We start from the raw sequence: 17572 nt of genomic DNA, 5'->3' as shown, positions 1-17572 counted from the left end.
TGCAATGTGAGCACGCCGAGAGAGGGTCGGGGGTCTGAACAATGGACAGCCTCGCAATCAATTGCCGCTGGGAGAGATATATGGTGAGGGTGGTCCGAGGACAGGTCGTCTCTTCAGGCAGTGACGGCACTGTTGAGTGGGCCGGAGACTTGAAACGAGCCTGGCGGATGAAACGAAATGAGGGTGTGGCAGGAACGCGAGGCGGTGATGTGCTATATGGGGCACGGCGGAGGGCTCTGGGTGCACTTGTATGTACGAAGGGAGTGCGCACGGAACGCTTTTGTGCTTGTTGGCGGCACACCCTGGGCTCTTGATCGTCGCCGAGGGCTTGGTGTGGCGCTGAGAGCGAAATAAGGCCTGTCAAACAGTCGGGACAAGCTTTATTTAAACGCCGTTGGCTTCTAACTTTGTCGTCGCTCCCAGCAGTGCGAACCCGGACTCTCGGACGCTGCGAGCAGGCGGAGCGGCCCCCTGTCTACAGACGGACTCTGTCCAGTGTGTCCGCTGCTTCAAACTGCTCAAATCTGCTATTATCGACGGCTGCCTCGCCGCACCCTCGCGCGAAACGAGACGAGATGGCCAGATAGACGCATCGCCAACAGGACGCGGCGTGGGCGGCGAGCGCAGGCACCGTAGGGCAGAACCCAAGTCTCAACAAGACACTTGTCCGCTTCCCCCGGCGGATTGGCAGGCTGGTGCTGGTCTTGGACGGCTCGATGGAGTCGACGCCGTGGACGCCCAGTCCGCCGCCGGACTCAGCGCTCGTACAGCCTCGATCAGCCAAGCTTTCTGTGCGATGGTCGGGGCCGACAGAGCTCATCACCTTAAAAGACGCTAAGCAACCTAATCCTAATCTTTAACGTCGACAAGCCTTCCATCGCTTGGCCAGTCCAATCCCATCCCGGCTCTGACACCTCTCGCCCAGGTCCAAGCCCTGGCGATGCTCATCGGGCATGGCATCGAGCAGCTCGTCATGCGCGCCCACAACAAGCGTCTTCTTGTGCGACTTGGCCTCAGGTTCACTCATTACCTGCTGGTGGGAAATACCCAGCCGAGCCAAGTTCCCATCACCAACGACACAAAACAACTCGTGCTGTTGCTGCATCAATTGTATTATGGCATTTGCATGGTGTGTCTTGGCCCCAAGGACGCCTAAAACACCTTGCCTGGCGGAACCGTTCCACACCTCTTCGTAGCTGTGCCGCTGGTGCTGAGAAGACTGACAAAGATCTCAGTGGGAGGATAACTCCGCTCGCTCTCGCTTGCTTGCTCCTGATGACATGCCTTCTTGCATCCACGAAGCGCCTAGGGTACGCGAGTGATGGTGGGTTACCGCCTGCTGTGTTACGCAGACGCTCGCACGAGAGACCTCAGAGACAGCAGCTTGTGAAGACTAGGCAATTGATTCCTACCAGGTATCTCAGGAGCTTGTTCTTGGAAAGGTATCCGCTCGGCTCCACAAGCCAACGTAATATTATTCCTACTCGAACTTCCCTGCACACCAGGACCTCGGCTTCCAGCAGATAAGCCTTGGGTGTAATGCATTTTAAGCTTACTCTGTTCCGCAATACGATAGCGAGGAAGGCTTCCACGCTGACGGAATCCTTACCTCTGGAGAAAATCGACGGGCGCTTCCAGCTCATTGTTCGTGCACCGAAATAGCTGTTTGCACCCGTCAATAATTACCTCGAGGCAGTCGGTGTGCGAATGGTTGAGCGGGGTGGAGCGCCTTGGTGCGGCTTCTGGCGAGGCATTAGCCGTCACAACAATATCCACCAAGAGTCTGGGCAAGCCAGTCTTCGTGTCTTATTGCGAGGCCTCGTTACAAATGTCCTAAGGCAGCGTGAACATGGGTCGATTATCAGCAACATTCGCTGCAAGGAATGTTGTGGACTGGCGTCTCAGCTTGCCACAGCGAGACAAAGGCCCGAGTCAAAATTTATTGGCCTAGGTTGCGCAAGCTTGCCAAGCAGCAAACACGGATTTGTTTCGACACTCGGCCAAGCCTGGTCATCGTGCAGCCCAGTGACGGCGGCGTCTTGTGTGGATCGGATTGCTCGGATGATGGCCGCGTCAGCGTTGACGGATCATGGAAACTCGTCCACCCCAAGCCGCCGACTCCACATTTCGGCAGTTACGCAGCCATGGGACAAACGAGACAAACGAAACCCCCCTTGCTTGAGTTCCGAAGAGGTTGTGAGAACCATCGATCGTGTGCCCTTCGAAAAGACATACATAAGAAGGGAGCAGGTGTGCCAGGAGTCGTAGATGCAACATTGAGCCCGGCGTCCGGTTAAGTCATACGATGCGGTACGATTCTGATCAGCCGGCTTGTTCGCTTGCGATGGACAGGGTTCCAGATAAGGTTGAAAGAGAGTTAAGCATAAATCTCTGACCCGCTGTCCCGCCTGCTCATCCACGGCACGCCCGCAGCAAGCCATGAACCCAATGGAGCAATTATTCTCGGATCCAAAATTGCCATGCGAACCCTCCACCACCCACCGCTCCACCAAACCCACCGGGCGTAGTCAGAGGCCTGATTATTACTATTGTTCCAATATGACAAGACAAAGTCGCAGAAGCGCTCCTTAGCCACCTACACTTTCACTATCTGCTCGCTCTGCGACAACCTTGGAAGTACTGCCACAGTGCATGTGAGCTCCACAGGCTGGAGCCGAAAACGATCTCCACCAACCGACCACGGGCTCGTTTCTTTTGCAAGAAAAAAAAGTTTAGTGTTGCCCACACGAAGGCGCGCCAACGCCAGTTCTAGAACTGCGCCTCTCGTTCCAACACTCTCTTCCCGGCGCCCACAATGAATCACCTCGTGAATTACAACCAGCCCGACGAAAAATTAAGGTAGGCCAAGCAATTTGCCTGTCCGATAGCGCCCGATCTCTCTCAAACCTTCGCTGGACGACTGCTCACACGCCACTCGGAAAAAGGATGAACGAAGCACGATTTTTATTAAACCACCAATTACGTGCCGCAGCGTCGCAGGAAGATTTAGATGAACCATCGTATTCAGTCTGCAAGATCCGGGTTTGCGCACCTGCATCCACCTGAACGTATATTAACTGGGCCCTCGGTACCACCTGTCATCCTCACACGAAGCTTTTTTAATATCGGCGACCGTCGTCGCTGATGGGGGTAATTACGCGAAAAGGAAAATGCGGTCCGGAATCTCACAACGTCAAATGTTCTTGATCCTTAAAACTGGTCAGAGTGAACGAGCTCACATCAGCGCACTCACTCCGATCCTTCGCACTAGGTAATCATCATTGGTAGAACGCCGTACAGCCTTGCAGTGCACACAACCCTTCGACAAGTCCAGCGTCATTACACATGCTGGGAAGTGGCATAAGATCCTTTAGTCAAGCAAGTCGAGATTTCCGAGAATGAAGGCGGATACGAACATCCTCAAGCGGAGCTTCTCGCGCTATTACCCTATTCGAGCCAGCATTTGTATTTTTGGCCCCCTCTTGCATGACGGGCAACGGGCACGAATCATCTTGCAGGAACGCTCTCAAAGGCAAGCAGCTTAGTTCAGAACCTTAATCCCCATGATCTGCGCTTGAATCCAGACACTTCAGGTCTGCAGTAGCGCTGTGTGTTTCGGAGTCAGGCTGACACAGTAGGTAACTTACCAAATCGGTATCCGGGGTGCCTCGTTTAATATCTGAAATTGGAAGCAAACTGCGCAATTCCCTCAACCTCATGCTGATGACCATTTTCTTAATCATCATTCATCATACAGAGAATTTCCACCAGTCGGTTCTTCCTCCTTTCTAGATCCTACTTCATGCTATGATTTGTATGGCATGTCTATGATGCAAATCTAATCATTAACGTTTAACTCAACTTATCGAACCCCGCCTCTTCAAGTCTAGTGAAGTGAGCTCCTTACAAAGTTCGTGTCCCGCGTACACCGAACCGCTTCGAGCTAACCTGTGGAGGCCTCAACGTTCCACCAGAGCACAATCACAGCCTCGTCCCGGTGCAGGATCTACAACGTTAATCCTTCACGGGAGGACCTTATTTTAATTTGCAGCCACTCCCGGTGTCTGACAGGGCTAAGCACTCTTTCCTATAACTGGGTAATGCCTCTTAAAGTTGGCTCCTAGAAGAGGTAGGTACCACAAATTTTATATTGCGGCACGAACCAACTTGCTGTTGAAGAAGATGCAACAGTCGATACATGCGCAGGCTGCTGCACAATCGCATTGGTGTTCCTAAATTTCTCATTAGATTACTCGTTCACTGCCAATAGAATTCATGCCTCGCTAGCCGATCCTGCACTTCACATGCGACCTTCCGTGATAGTCCTGTGGTACAATCCACAGATGCTCAGAGGCACCGCCTAACGGGAATGGAAATCACCTAAGACAAGTCCCCGTCTTTGTCGTACGAAGGCATTTTACAACTTCCCGTTTAAGCCCCTAAAGGAATCCTTCGGACAAGGTAAGACAAGGCAAACCCTTAGCCGTAATCAGGCGTTCTCATTAACAAATGAGGGTAAGCCCACCATTTCTCTTGCAGGGCCACTCTTTCATCTACTATCTATTGTCTGTTATCTGTTCCAATGCTCGTGAACACCGATTTTATCAACCAGCCGTGTCAACTTCGTTGGGTTCTTCCCACAAAAGCGTCTGCCAAGGGGTCCAACCGCCTGAAAAATCCTTCGTTTAAGCCAATGAGCGGAGATAGTACTTCTTCTATCTGAGTAGGATTTCAGTCGTTAGTATTCACCAAAGTAGGTAAGATGGTCGAAGTGATAACCTTAAGCTTATTTAACCTTAATGAAACACCGAGTTAGGGACTTTGCACACTCGTGGGCGCTATGGCGTGACACTACCCCTCGCTGATTGTCAACGAAGGTCATTTCTCGCTGAGAAAAGGCTTCCGACGGACTGGACCACGGGTAAAGTTGCTCATCCTCATAAACGCCTCCGAATCAGCGTCTGAATCAGGAACCCGGCTCGCTCACAAATTTTCTCTTAGCGTGTTGTCCGATGTTGCTTCTGCCTATTCTAACTACTGCACTCGACACACTTCAGAATCCGTTGGGGGCTAATCCCATCCATGGGATTTATTCTCTTGGGGTCTGAATCACTACTACTTCAAGCGTGATCATGGTCCAAGTTCGGCATCCAGATGTTCAGCTCCCCCGGTCCGTGACGGGGTTCGATACATCCTTCCAGTTCTACAAGAATATTTCATATAACAAACCAACTTGCATCCCAATTTCTATTTCATCCGGACACCGCTTGACTACGAACCAAACAGAGCGTTGCGCTTACACAGCCCACCTACTGTGGCATCAGACATAATGCCACGCCCCATTGGCGCATCCCAATGGTATGCGAGGTTCCACTTCGTCATCATCTTCGCCGCAATTGCTATCTAACAGAAGTCCGACAGCGCCTATTGTTTCACGCCTATTTCTAATACCTTTTTTCTGTCTTCACTCTTCGTCGGGTTCTCGAACATCCGCCTTCTAGGTGTTTCCTTTCCAAAATCGTACTACTTACGTGAGAAAAGGAGGCTTTCCCCTTCTCACATCGTCGTATCTTGCGACAAAGGCAGACAGTCACCAATAACAAGCTTATATGGAATCCTAAATATTCTCCTGTTTAATTAGCCTGCCGTCCGAGTTCCTTCTCTACGTCCGCCCAGTTCTAGCTAGACGCCCCCGCTCTCTGTCATGCTTAACGAAAGAAATAAGACTGTGACTAATCTCCCATGTCCATATCCCGTTCTGACGCCACGGACATACAAAACTATACAGAACCTCAAAACACTTGAAGCATACTTGGCTGGAGCTGTGCCTTTCCTGGCGCTTAATCAAGCATGTTTGCCACATATCACTTTATTTGTAGGATGTTTGGTCCACCCGCCATGCTTCGCCGCACGCACGCACATGCCAAGAGGGTTTTAGGGGATTCAGCATACCTGCTTGCTAACCAACCACTAGCGCATAATTCCGGTATGCTCTGGGAGCTTGAGTCAGAGGAACAGAGTTCTGGACAGTTTAGCCGTTGGGTGGGCCTATTGGGGCTTTGTTGGCTCAATGTATGTGTTCTCAAGACTGTGGTCTTCGCCTCAGAGTGAGTTGGTTCTGAAGGATTGGACGCATGAGCAATATAGGGACCCGAGTCCACCAGGGTTTTGGGAACGAGGTATGAGAATGAGACCTTGAGGTTGCAATGTAGCTCAAACGGAGCAACGATCTGGTAGCTTTTAGTGAGGTCACTCAATCCTACCCCCTTTTCTGACTCCAATTAGCCTAACAGTTTTCATCAAACATTGTAGCAGTATTCGATTCTTGATCCAGTGCTAGACGGCGCCATGGTGCTTCTTACCTACGCGTTTTAAACCAGACTGCTTTGATCTGTTGAAAGACTTTCTATATGCTCTCATTCCCGCTGTGCTCTCTCCTTCCATCCACTCTAGTCTGTCATCTATTCCATTTCTCCTACAACTCGTACGAGAATGTCAAACCCATCAGCGGCCTCTTCTCCCCCCGTCACCGCCTACAACTCCTTCTACGAACTCCTCTAGTGTCTCCAAAACTATAACCTCAAAGCCTTCAGCGGTGTGTAGTATCTCAAAGGGTTACCACGTTCTGCACTCCAATAGTCTCTCTTAGTAGTACATCAAGGGGAGGAGACAAGCCGAGAGGTGAGGAGCAGAGCAATAGGAGTGCAGGCGATAGTGAGAGGGGATGATATGAGATGGCGGGGTTGAACCATTTAGCATTTCGGATAAACGAGGAAATGTTTGTAGAAGCACTTGCATTCACTTTCGCACAGTCATTCAATCTTCAAAGTAAATACCAAAGCATATATTCTATCTCCTCCATCTACCACCCCCCGGTGCTATCTATCTCTCAAACAGAAGCGCGTTCCTTAAAAGGAGAGATTGCTCTATCATTTTAATACAACGAAAAGAGTGATGTGATAGCGGGAACCAAAATATGAGACAGTATTCGTACATACAAAAAAATAATTCCCGGATGCCGAAAACAGAAGTTCCAATCTTCCATGACCTTGAACTCTGCTGCGCAGAATGGTATTGACCTTAAGACCCACCAGAGATCCAAACCTAAACCTAAGCCAACAATATATCCTGGATATCCTACCTGCCTGCCAGTAATGTTGAAAGAACCCACCCACGAACCGGGTCCAACATAAATGCTAAGAGGATTTGTGCCTAATGATCTTGTACCAGGCCCAAAACAGTGCATCCATTAGCGCTGACCAAACCCTAGAACCAATACTTGGACTTTAGGAGAACCCACCCCATTTACTCCCGAAGAACCCTTAAAAGGCTATCAAAAACCTCATTGCCATCCTCATCTTCATCTTCTTCTTGCTGTTGTGCCCCAAATCCGAAGTCATCGTCCCCATCTTCACCATCATCGTTGTCCTCATCATCGCTGCCAAATCCGCCATCCTCGCCAGAGAAGCTAGCTTGATCTTCCATCTCAGCTCCACCCTCAGCGTCAGAATCGCTGCTGCCATCTTCATCATCGTCTTTATCTTCAACCCCAGCCCAGCTCTGTCCATCGTCTTCGTATTCAGCGTCATTATCATCGACCTCAGTGTCACCAGCCTGGTCCGCGAACTCGCCGAAACCAGAGCCCGCTCCCACAATGGGTCCGGAATGCGGTGTGGCGTAAGCAAAGGGGGTGTTCTTCCCCACCACTGCGAGAGATCTTTGGCTTCGACTCGTGACATCGGAATTCGTTCGGGGTAGTTCTGGATGTGAGGAATAGAAGGGCGAAGGGGGTTCACGTGAACGTCGAGGAGTGGGGTTCCATACAGGATCCTGAACGTCTGAAGCTTTGGAAGGAACATTGACAGCTGCTTGAGGAGAGGGGGAACGAGCGACACGACGACGTTTGGGTCTTGAAATAGAAGCAGAACGGGAAGATGGCTGAGGGACGGAGGAAGGTTTGACTGGCGATGTGTTGAAGCGACGTTTTGACGAGCTGTGCGGGCGTTCCTCGATCGTGGGCGCAGAAACAGTGCGTATACCACCGTGTGTTGGACGGCGAGGGTGATTCTCACTTAGTGGTGAGATGGGTTGGAATTGCTTATTCTTAAGGATGGAGCTAGGTGTGATGGATCTCCGCCAAGTTCGGCCAGCGGGACGCATTGAAAGGTTAACAGAATGACTGCTACTGAAGGAGGAGGTCGTGCTGAGTGGCGGGTCGTAAGCTTCGAAGAAAGCCCAGCAAGCTTCCCGAGCATCCGCTTCAGCGACTTGCGGTTGGCAATGCTCCTCGTTCCCTTCCATCTCTGAGTCGGGATCTGGCTGGAAGCGAGGAAGTAACCGCAATTGCTGCCACGTCCAGGCATCTCCTGTGTTGTTGTTCTGTTGTAAATACGCCTCTCGCTGCGTGATATAGAGCCTCTTCTTGCCACCTGATACTCGCATCATTACCCCTGAATTGAGAAATTGGGCGGACCATAGTGCCGAGCTGGACATCTCGGCATGGCTCAGAAAGCGCAGCCTGGACGACTTCACGGTCTTCCGAAGGGGGATGAAGGAAGCCCGAAGACCAGGATATGAGTTGATAGTGGGATGGTAATCTGCATCAGTATACACCAAGTGCTCGTGCAAGTCGCCGAAAGCATCAGAGAGAGCTGCTTGAATGTCACTCGAGTTGGCGCTCTTCAGATTGATAGATCTGATGAAACCCCGACTCTGCAACCTCCTGTATACTAAGTTATTGCTCCCGCAAGCCTTAGGTGACAGCCACTCGTCCATAGGACCGGCTGCCCAGTCGCTAATAGCCTGATTGCTCCAACCGCTACCAGTATTACTGAGTAGAATAGAACCATTGGGGGAATGCTGTGTGCTGGAATGCAGGCTCGACGTAGCATTCTGTTCAAAAACTTGCGAAGGTTGTGATGATCCTTGATGCATGCTCTGAGGGGCTGAAACCGAACTCCGTATTTGAGTCCACTCCTCTGTATCTTGAGTGACACCTCTCAAGGGGTCATGCATTGGCTCGTCTGGAGAGAACCAGATCCCGCGCAACTCTCGACCCCAAGGAAGAAGAACAACCTCAACCTGCCAAGGATTAACGACTGTGGGGAGTGATGCAGCTTCGAGGGTGTCCAGGCGGTCCTTAAGGCCTTCGATCTCGGTCTCCATGTCCTTGCGGTCGATTGCCGCAACGATTAGCGCGGAGGACGTGGTGGATTGAGCAGAATGATTTGATCCAAAAGAATCGGTCGTGGTGGCAATGCGCCGTCTCCCATGCGAGTTGCTGCTCTGATCAGCATCGATTGCCTGATGGAGCCTGTCATGCTCATCCATGCGATGCTCAAGCTCCAGAAGGCGACCGTCATACATCTCAACATGCTGTTGAAAATCATCCGGCTGAACAAAGTTGAAGGAGCTGTTCTCCAACAGGTCCAACCGTGTAATGATCTCTTGGATGGTACTTGCGACATTCGGTATTGAGTTTAGCAGGTTGTGGAGAGGGTTGAGATAGGAGAGCAGTTTCTGAAGCGCTTGAGGCGAAGCAGACTTCAAAGCATGCTGCAATTGCTCTTGAGGGGTTGCAGGCGAGCCGGTGAGCAGCCGCTGCGGGGCAGGAGCCAACGCTGCGCCATTGGACCTCGCACCCGAGCCGCTATATTGTTCTGCGAAGCGTGCGAGTGTCTCAATGATCTTCTTTGTGTCATGGACGGCGTGATCGACTGCTCCCAAGTCGGGCGTGTTGGAGTTACTGGGAGTAGCGACTTCAGTGGCGCTTTGGAGGAAGTCTTCGGGGTTGCACGTGTTCGGAATCGTATCGCCGCCGACATCGAGGTGCAGGTTGCGATTGAAGTCTAGGATACGATCCATCGGATTCGGTGCTGGCCTTGTCTCCTGCGCATTTTCGTCCGGGACAGAATTGGCTCGAGTTGATGGCAATTCCGACTCGCTGTAGAATCCATGTGGTGCTCTATCGATTTCGTCCGGCACTGTTGATGTTACAGAAGGCTGGCGACGAGACTGGTCTACTGTATTGCCTAGATTCACCAACGACAAGCCAAGCCCCATGGCATTGTGTCTCGGCTGGCTCATGTCAGTCCTCACCTTCCTGGTATCAGTATCAGCAGCTGCTGTTGGGCGGTCATGGGACAAGAAGCAGACAGAAGGGACTCTGGGAAGGCCAGAAGTGCTTGGTTGGGAAGGAGGGTCCAGCACCTCCCCATTCTGGCCATATGCGATGGCGGGAGAAGCTGCTTGCTGCAGAAGACTCTGGCTCGAGACCGCCTGCGACGTCTTCAAGCGTCCGTTCTGCAAGTCTTGACTTCCCTCGAGCGACGGGGTGTCCTCGTCTACTGGTCTTGCTGCCCTGTGGAGATTGCATTGTGACCCAGGCTGCAATTGACAGCGACCGTTACATCTAGCATGTACGCGATAAGACGCGCCTGCCATTGACGATTGCAGCCTTCCAGCCGCAGCGCGAGCGTCTTGAAGATGGAAGCAGGCATGGTGACCGCATACACACCAGGTGGAGCGCTCGTGGCTCGAGCGCTTCTCGGTGCTGCCCTCATGAAGCTCTGCGCTACATTTGTCCCAGAATTGATTACATCCACACGTTCCGACTGCTACGTCGCGATAATTGCATGCTCCATTAGGAAGGCGCCTTTTGGAGGAAGGACCATGGGTGGAGGTCGCGGGAAGGGCATTGTGAGCAGGATGACTTTGCCCGAACGCCTCCATAGGCATCTATTCGAGCATCCCACAGGGGACGCGAGCAACTCAGGATTGAGACATGACTGAGGTCTACGGAAGCTTGCATCACGTTAACAGAGCGACAGACGAACGTTGGCGGGGCCGAGCGCCTACCGAGAGTCTAGCGAGCGAGTACAACAGAAAGACACAGCTTCGTCGAGAGCGACAGCAATTATATATGCCAGAGGGCGCCGCAGCCAGGAAGTGGGAGGTGGGTGAGCGGGTGCGACAGCGACGGGTTGGAGAGAAGAGGCCGTCGATAGAGCAACGAAGCTCGGTGACTCTTCTCTGCCTGAGGGCATGCAGCAACCCAACACGGCTAGAGTCCAGCGCCTCCTCATGCACCCGGGAGCGTGGGAACAGTGCCGAGTCGTCGAGACATGGAGCTTGATAGGTCTGCCACTCACCGGGGAAAATGCGGAGGCTAGTTTAGCTCAAGACACGGGCGCCAATCCCTGCGGAAACGGCAGGGCTAGTTCTCGACCACGCCAACCTGGAGATACACTCTTGGAACAGTCGTTGGGACACGAAATGAATGCGTTGTGAAGGCTGAAACAATTCAATATTGTAGAGGGCGCGCAAGACAATACCACGCGCCTTTAGGTCCGATGCTCGACAAGGCAGCAGCGCGACGGGACATTGTATATTGCGTGACCCGTCACTGTTTGCCCCGTCCAGAATAGGAGGCCTCCAATTGGCTGGTGCGGCAGAAGACCCCAGGGCCATCCCGCAGCTGCAGGCCAGAAACCACGGATCAATGCACGTTGGGGAGACAAGCCAGACTATCGAGGCCCAGATACTGGCCCTGTGTTGGCGAGTACAAGGCAGAAATGTTTCGCTGCCCAGTTGTCGTCAGCGCTTCGTCTGCATGGCGTTTATCACGTTGAGAAATTCACACACTGGCAAGTCGGCCTCTTGATACTGCCATGGAATCGGGAAACTGACACATCAGATCCAAGTCTTCATCAAACATAGGAATACTATTCAAATTTATTTAAACATATACGTCGAGTAGACCGAAAGACTCGCCTTTAATGGCTCTTTTCAGAAGTGCTAGACTCTCTAATTGTAAGTCTTCTCCACTCCTCTCTTCCTGCAGACTCTGTCGTTCTGTCCTATGCATGCCAAGTCCATTCTGCAGATCGTGCATGTGAGAAGTCACTAGGCATGTTTGCCACGAATCCATAACGTATCACGCAAGTCGCTATATTAGGCTTGCTTGTGGAAGCAAACTGAGTGAACTGGGAGTCTTGCCTGTGGAACAACTCCCATGACTCTGCACCGGGGAAGTGCAACCGGGGTGGGGGTATTTCAACACCTTGAGCCTCATTATCACCAACATGGCAGTGCTGTCCTCCGGGGCACAAGCGTTTCGGAAATGAAAACGCAACACACAAAACAAAATGTTTGGAGTGAGGGTGACTAGAATAGGACACCGGCCCCCAAGATTCTCAGCTAGTTGTGCTCGCCTCCATTAGGCCAACTTCAACCCATATACTTCAGGTTTGAACCATTCCTGCAGCAGGTCTTGTAAGATCTCCTCCGCGCCAGCCTTAGCCACCTTTCGGCTCTCTCCAACATTCTCGATATACAACTTGATCTTGGGTTCCGTCCCAGACCCCCGAACAGTGAACCTAGCCCCCCCCTCCAGTTCGCACGTGATCATCTGACTACTCTTATCCACCGGCAAATCTGGCACATGGTCCTTACTCTTTGAGTCATACCCTACAGTCAGGTCCCTCCATCTGAGAATCTTGCGTGATCCGACGTCAGAGGGATGGGGTGTACCCAGGGCACGGATTGCCGTAAAGACAGACGTCGTTGTCGCAGAGGACGGTGAGATAAGGTACGTGTTCGCGTCTTCGAAGAAGCCGAGGTATTCGTAGAGTTGCTGGAGCTTGGAGTATGGGGTAAGGTTCTGGCTGAACCAGTGGGAAGTAGCTGTCAAGAAGACTGCTGCGGCGCTGATGGAGTCCTTATCGTGGACGACCGATGGTATCATGTATCCTAAAGCCTCTTCGAAAGCGTAAACAATGTCGTACTTCTTCTCCTCGAGATCCAAGGCGACATTTCCAAGCCATTTGAAGCCTGTAAGCGTCTCGGCGAAATAAAAGCCTTCTTTGGTAGCTAGTGCGTGGAGCATGCGTGATGAAACCGTCGATGCGAGCATTCCAAGCTTCTCCCTCGAATTCTCTTTCGGATACCTCTCGAACAGGTAGGAGCCAATCAAGATACCTAGTTGATTGCCAGTGAAGATGTGCCATGAGCCTGCTACCTTCTCTGCTACTGCTAATCTATCTGCATCAGGGTCACTGGCTAGTACCAGAGATACTGAGGCTGCGTCTGCTGTCTGTATAGCCAAATCTAAAGCACCCTTTTCTTCCGGGTTAGGAAACTTTACGGTTGGGAAATCCGGATCCGGTTTTGCCTGGGCGTCCACGACTGTCATCTGTGATGCAAGACCGAGGTTCTCCATGCACAAGGTCATTGGGATTAAACCTACACCATGCATGGGCGTGTACACGAACTTGAGGTTGGGATCTGTGGCCACATAAACGCCTTCGGGTCGAGCTGCTGCTCTGATGGCGTTGAAGTAGTTGTCCCGTACTAATCCTAGAGATCCTTCGATTAAGAGACAGCCGTCATCGACCACAGACGTGTCCCAAGTAACAGGCTTGAGGTTGTTTAGAATGGAATCAGCGATACCGCTATCATGTGGTGGAATAATTTGGCATCCATTTGACCAGTAGACTTTGTATCCGTTGTCCTGGGCAGGATTGTGGCTCGCTGTAATCATGACTCCTGCCACAGCGTTCAATTCCCTGACACCAAACGGAACCAGGGGCGTGTGAATAGGAATCTCGTACCACCAAACTTTGATCCCTTTCGCAACAAATGCGGCCGCTGTGAGTTTCGCAAATTTCTCGGAGTTGTGTCGAGCATCGCGACCAACAACCACACCCCGATATTTGCAACTGTCCTCGTGCTCGAGTAGGTATGCTGCAAGCCCTTGAGAAGCCTGAATGACTGTGAGGGAGTTCATACAGGCAAAGCCTGCTTTCATTGGCCCCCTAAGTCCTGCAGTGCCAAAGGCAATTCGATTCCGAAGTCGCATCTCTAGCTCATGAATATCCCCGTGCACGAGTAGCTTGTAGATTTCGTCAGTCGTAGATTTGTCCTCGTCTAATCGCAGCCATTCCTCTGCTAGCTCTTTAATGTCTTTAGTCATAATTAATATGATGGGATCGAACGACAAAAGCAGTAACTAGATGGGTGAGATCGAGCCGCTAGGTCGGTACGTAGGGGTGGACTGTAATAAAGAAAAGTTGAAGTTCAAGATATGGTATCAGGCAGGTATATATCGTGCTCGGCTGACCGAAAGACGCTTTTGAAGAGGCGCGGAAGGTCTTGCCGGGCGGGTGATGGTGCAGGTTTTGAAGTCGGTATTCTCTCGGAACGGGAAGTGTTCACTATCACATGTTGCTTTGGTAATCTTGCGCCCTTTGAACTCTGGCGTTGAATAATCACGATCTTCCTTTTGCAAGTTCGAATGAAGCCAAAACAGCCAATACGCTAATGTCTGCAAAACACAGGTTGTTGGACGTTTGCGAGGTGACTGGTTTAGATCGGATTGGGCCATTTAAGCTTGCACGTGGGGCTGGACACCCTGAAACATCCGAGCGTCTCATTTGTGGGGACTTTCAGACACCGACTTTATCACGCTTTCCTTCTCCATCACTGCACTTTGCATCACCTTCCTTCTCCCCCCTAATATCCTCCAAGTATATGGCGTGAATTGGCTTGAAATTGGCCTGGATCTTCTCACACTGTTGAGAATCCACATCCTTTAAAGATTCCCCACTACCACACGCCAACAAAAAGGCCGATATGGCAACTCAAGCACATCGCAATTCGAAAGTCTTATCCCGACGCGAGATCGAGGCTCTCATCGCCAATGGGTGCTCAATCGTCATTGTAGACAATAAGGTCTTGAAGGTGGATGCATGGCTTCCTTATCATCCTGGAGGTGACAAAGCTATCAAGCATATGATCGGAAGAGACGCCACAGACGAGGTTCACCAGTACACCTCCCTGGAAGGAAGCTTGAGCTCCACCTTTCTGACAACCTTCGAACAGATTTCACTCTGCAGAGACCCTCCAGCTCACTAACCGCTATCAAATTGGCCGTGTCGAGGGACGATGGGTCAATTTTGTTCCGCCAATACAGGGAGGCAAGTTTAGAACCGAGGATGATTCGAATGTTGTAGATGAGGATGATTGTATACAGCCCCATTCGGAGCAAGGAACAGCTAGTACAGACGGCTCGGCTCACCCAAGCCCAATCTTTGAGCCTGCAGAGCGGCCTTCATCCTCCATTCGCCATAGAAATGTTGGCAATATCCCTCGCGTATCCTCCACATCATCGATGTCGTCAGTTTACCTAGAGGACGCGCGAACATCTCCTAAAATGTCGGTCATGGATGCCCGTACTCAGCGAGAGATTGATCTAGACAAGTCCAAGTATCCATCGCTAGACCCGCAGACACAAGAAAAAATCGTGCAGAAATACCGAGAGCTACAAGAACGCATACAGGCCGAAGGTTTATATCAGTGTCGTTACCGGTCCTACGGTATCGAGTGCATCCGATACATCTTTTTCTTCGCTATGTTCGGATTTCTTTTGAAATCGGAGTGGTATCTATCGAGCGCTTTTTTTCTCGGCTGTTTATGGCATCAGCTTGCCTTTACAGTCCATGATGCGGGACACATGGGCATCACTCATGATTTCCACACAGATACAATCATAGGGATGCTTGTTGCAGACTATATGGGTGGCTTGAGCGTTTGCTGGTGGAAGTACAATCACAACGTTCATCACCTTGTTACGAACTCCCCAGAGCATGACCCGGACATCGAGCATATGCCATTCTTCGCTATTAGTCACCGGTTCTTTGAAAATCTCTTCTCGTCCTATTACGAACGGGTCATGAACTACGACGCCTTCGCCAAGTTTATGATACGATACCAGCACTACCTCTATTATATAATCGTTTGTTTCGGGCGGTTCAATCTTTATCGGCTAAGTTGGATGTACCTCCTTTTTGGTCAAGGACCCCGGAGAGGCCCAGCATGGTGGCATCGCTATTTCGAGATTGTCGGCCAAGTGTTCTTCTGGACATGGTTTGGGTACGGCGTCGTCTATAAGAGTGTCCCTGGCGGTTGGAACCGTCTGCTTTTTGTTCTCATTAGCCACTTTATTACTATGCCTCTCCACGTTCAAATCACGCTCAGTCACTTTGCGATGAGTACAGCGGACCTCGGTACTACCGAATCCTTCCCCCAGAAGATGCTGAGGACGACCATGGACGTTGACTGCCCTCAATGGCTCGACTTCTTTCACGGTGGACTGCAGTTCCAGGCGATTCACCACCTTTTCCCTCGGATCCCTAGACATAACTTGCGTCGGACCCAGAAACTGGTTCAGGAATTTTGTAATGAGGTGGATATACCCTACGCCCTTTTTGGCTTTGTAGATGGGAACAAGGTAGTGATTGGCAAGCTCGGAGATGTTAGCAGGCAAGCTGCGATTCTGGCCGAATGCCAACGAACGATTTCGGAGGGAGACTTCGGAGTGCACTGAAGCAGCCACGAGGATCTTTCTTTCCTGTGAAAGTTCAAAGTAGTCAGCTCTTCAACCATTAGTCTAACAATCTGTTTTGAGTTTCATTACTATACTGCCCTATTTGTGTATGCAATTGTTAGAAATTGCCGCCCTATCCTCTCTCACATTGTATTGAAAAGATGTTGTCTGAATTTTGTGTCACTACTTCATGCAACACTAAATTGATTTAAGAGGTCATCCCTTAGATACTAAGCACATATTCGTCACTAGCCCATCATAATCCTAGTCAGTTCAAGTGCTGATTTATTATAGCGCTAGACGCAGCCTCCCGTCACTCTATGGCTATCATTAACAATGAAGTTGATCGACACTCAACTCCGTTGCTCTTATGACGTCCAAACGAATCTAGTCTTTCATCCTTAGTTATTCATAATAGGGTTCATAGCAGAAACCTACGTTTCCGTCTTCACTCTTGACTCCTGAGTCAAGGTTATAGAGGACCTCCACCGTCTTTCTCACCCTTTGTAACTGGATATCCGTCGCCATTGGGGGGGACCGGGTCCTATTCTCTTTTCTCCACTCTTAATTTAAGGTCATTGGGGGCCTCCACGTCGTCCCCGACGCCCTTAGCCCCCAATTCGGGATCACGGAGTGCATCCACGTCCAGTATGTAGCCCATCACTATGTCCACGTCCTCTTCAAGTCGATTGTTTGGACTCATCCCTCTGGGAGTCTTGTCGATCCTATGGGAAAGCCTTACACGGATGTAATTAAACAAGCGCACGCTGAAAATAAGTTTACGCCTTGCATGCAATTTCCCCTCGGTTCAGCTGATAGAGAGTTAGAGCAGTATGCTAGATTTGTTAAATTATACATGGACATGTTAGCTGAGCTTGGTCAATGAAAGTCGACGACGAGAACCAACATGAATGAAGGTATTTTTGCCACCCTTGAACGCGATTTCTACATACATAGACTAGATTCTAATTACAGTTGTGTCATCGAGGGGATTGTAAGAGGGTTGATCAAATGGCAGGCCCAAAAGTTGAAGAAGTGACTGGAATCTGGACAGTCGACCATAGCACTGTAGTTTTTAGTCCTCTGTCTCCAGTAGGCGGTTCTGTATCCACATGACGATCATGAGGGCATTATACCGATCCATATTTGAGGGTGAACAAGGGATTTTGCATGTCCTGGGACAGTCTT

General features: G+C 50.8%; 4 protein-coding genes across 4 annotated transcripts; 1 reads left to right on the top strand and 3 right to left on the bottom strand.

The window, feature by feature from the left end:
- Positions 1–475: 475 nt before the first annotated feature.
- Positions 476–1545, bottom strand: BDR25DRAFT_308695 (uncharacterized protein; the record flags this gene model as incomplete). Its single annotated transcript, XM_033691027.1, has 4 exons — positions 476–843; positions 913–1099; positions 1162–1305; positions 1363–1545. 4 exons carry the CDS (start codon positions 1543–1545, stop codon positions 476–478), a joined length of 882 nt encoding a protein of 293 aa, XP_033554676.1.
- A 5313-nt stretch (positions 1546–6858) lies between these two features.
- Positions 6859–10980, bottom strand: BDR25DRAFT_299608 (uncharacterized protein). Its single transcript, XM_033689198.1, has 2 exons — positions 10858–10980; positions 6859–10803 (listed from the first exon to the last, which is right to left on the bottom strand). Exon 2 carries the CDS (start codon positions 10735–10737, stop codon positions 7306–7308), a length of 3432 nt encoding a protein of 1143 aa, XP_033554675.1. The 5' UTR covers positions 10738–10803; positions 10858–10980; the 3' UTR covers positions 6859–7305.
- A 655-nt stretch (positions 10981–11635) lies between these two features.
- BDR25DRAFT_330481 (uncharacterized protein) lies at positions 11636–14144 on the bottom strand (the record flags this gene model as incomplete). Its single annotated transcript, XM_033692531.1, has 2 exons — positions 12242–14144; positions 11636–11683 (listed from the first exon to the last, which is right to left on the bottom strand). Exons 1-2 carry the CDS (start codon positions 13970–13972, stop codon positions 11636–11638), a joined length of 1779 nt encoding a protein of 592 aa, XP_033554674.1. The 5' UTR covers positions 13973–14144.
- A 337-nt stretch (positions 14145–14481) lies between these two features.
- Positions 14482–16758, top strand: BDR25DRAFT_390280 (fatty acid desaturase; the record flags this gene model as incomplete). The annotated part of the gene is made up of 5 exons (XM_033698089.1): positions 14482–14825; positions 14881–16375; positions 16418–16563; positions 16620–16651; positions 16679–16758. The coding sequence occupies exons 1-5, from the start codon at positions 14632–14634 to the stop codon at positions 16756–16758; spliced, it is 1947 nt and encodes a 648-aa protein (XP_033554673.1). The 5' UTR covers positions 14482–14631.
- Positions 16759–17572: the final 814 nt, after the last annotated feature.

Source organism: Lindgomyces ingoldianus (genome assembly GCF_010093535.1).
Source record: "Lindgomyces ingoldianus strain ATCC 200398 unplaced genomic scaffold BDR25scaffold_1, whole genome shotgun sequence".
NCBI lineage: Eukaryota > Fungi > Ascomycota > Dothideomycetes > Pleosporales > Lindgomycetaceae > Lindgomyces > Lindgomyces ingoldianus.
The sequence above is the reverse complement of the archived record's forward strand: the minus strand, read 5'-3'. Positions and strand labels throughout refer to the sequence as shown.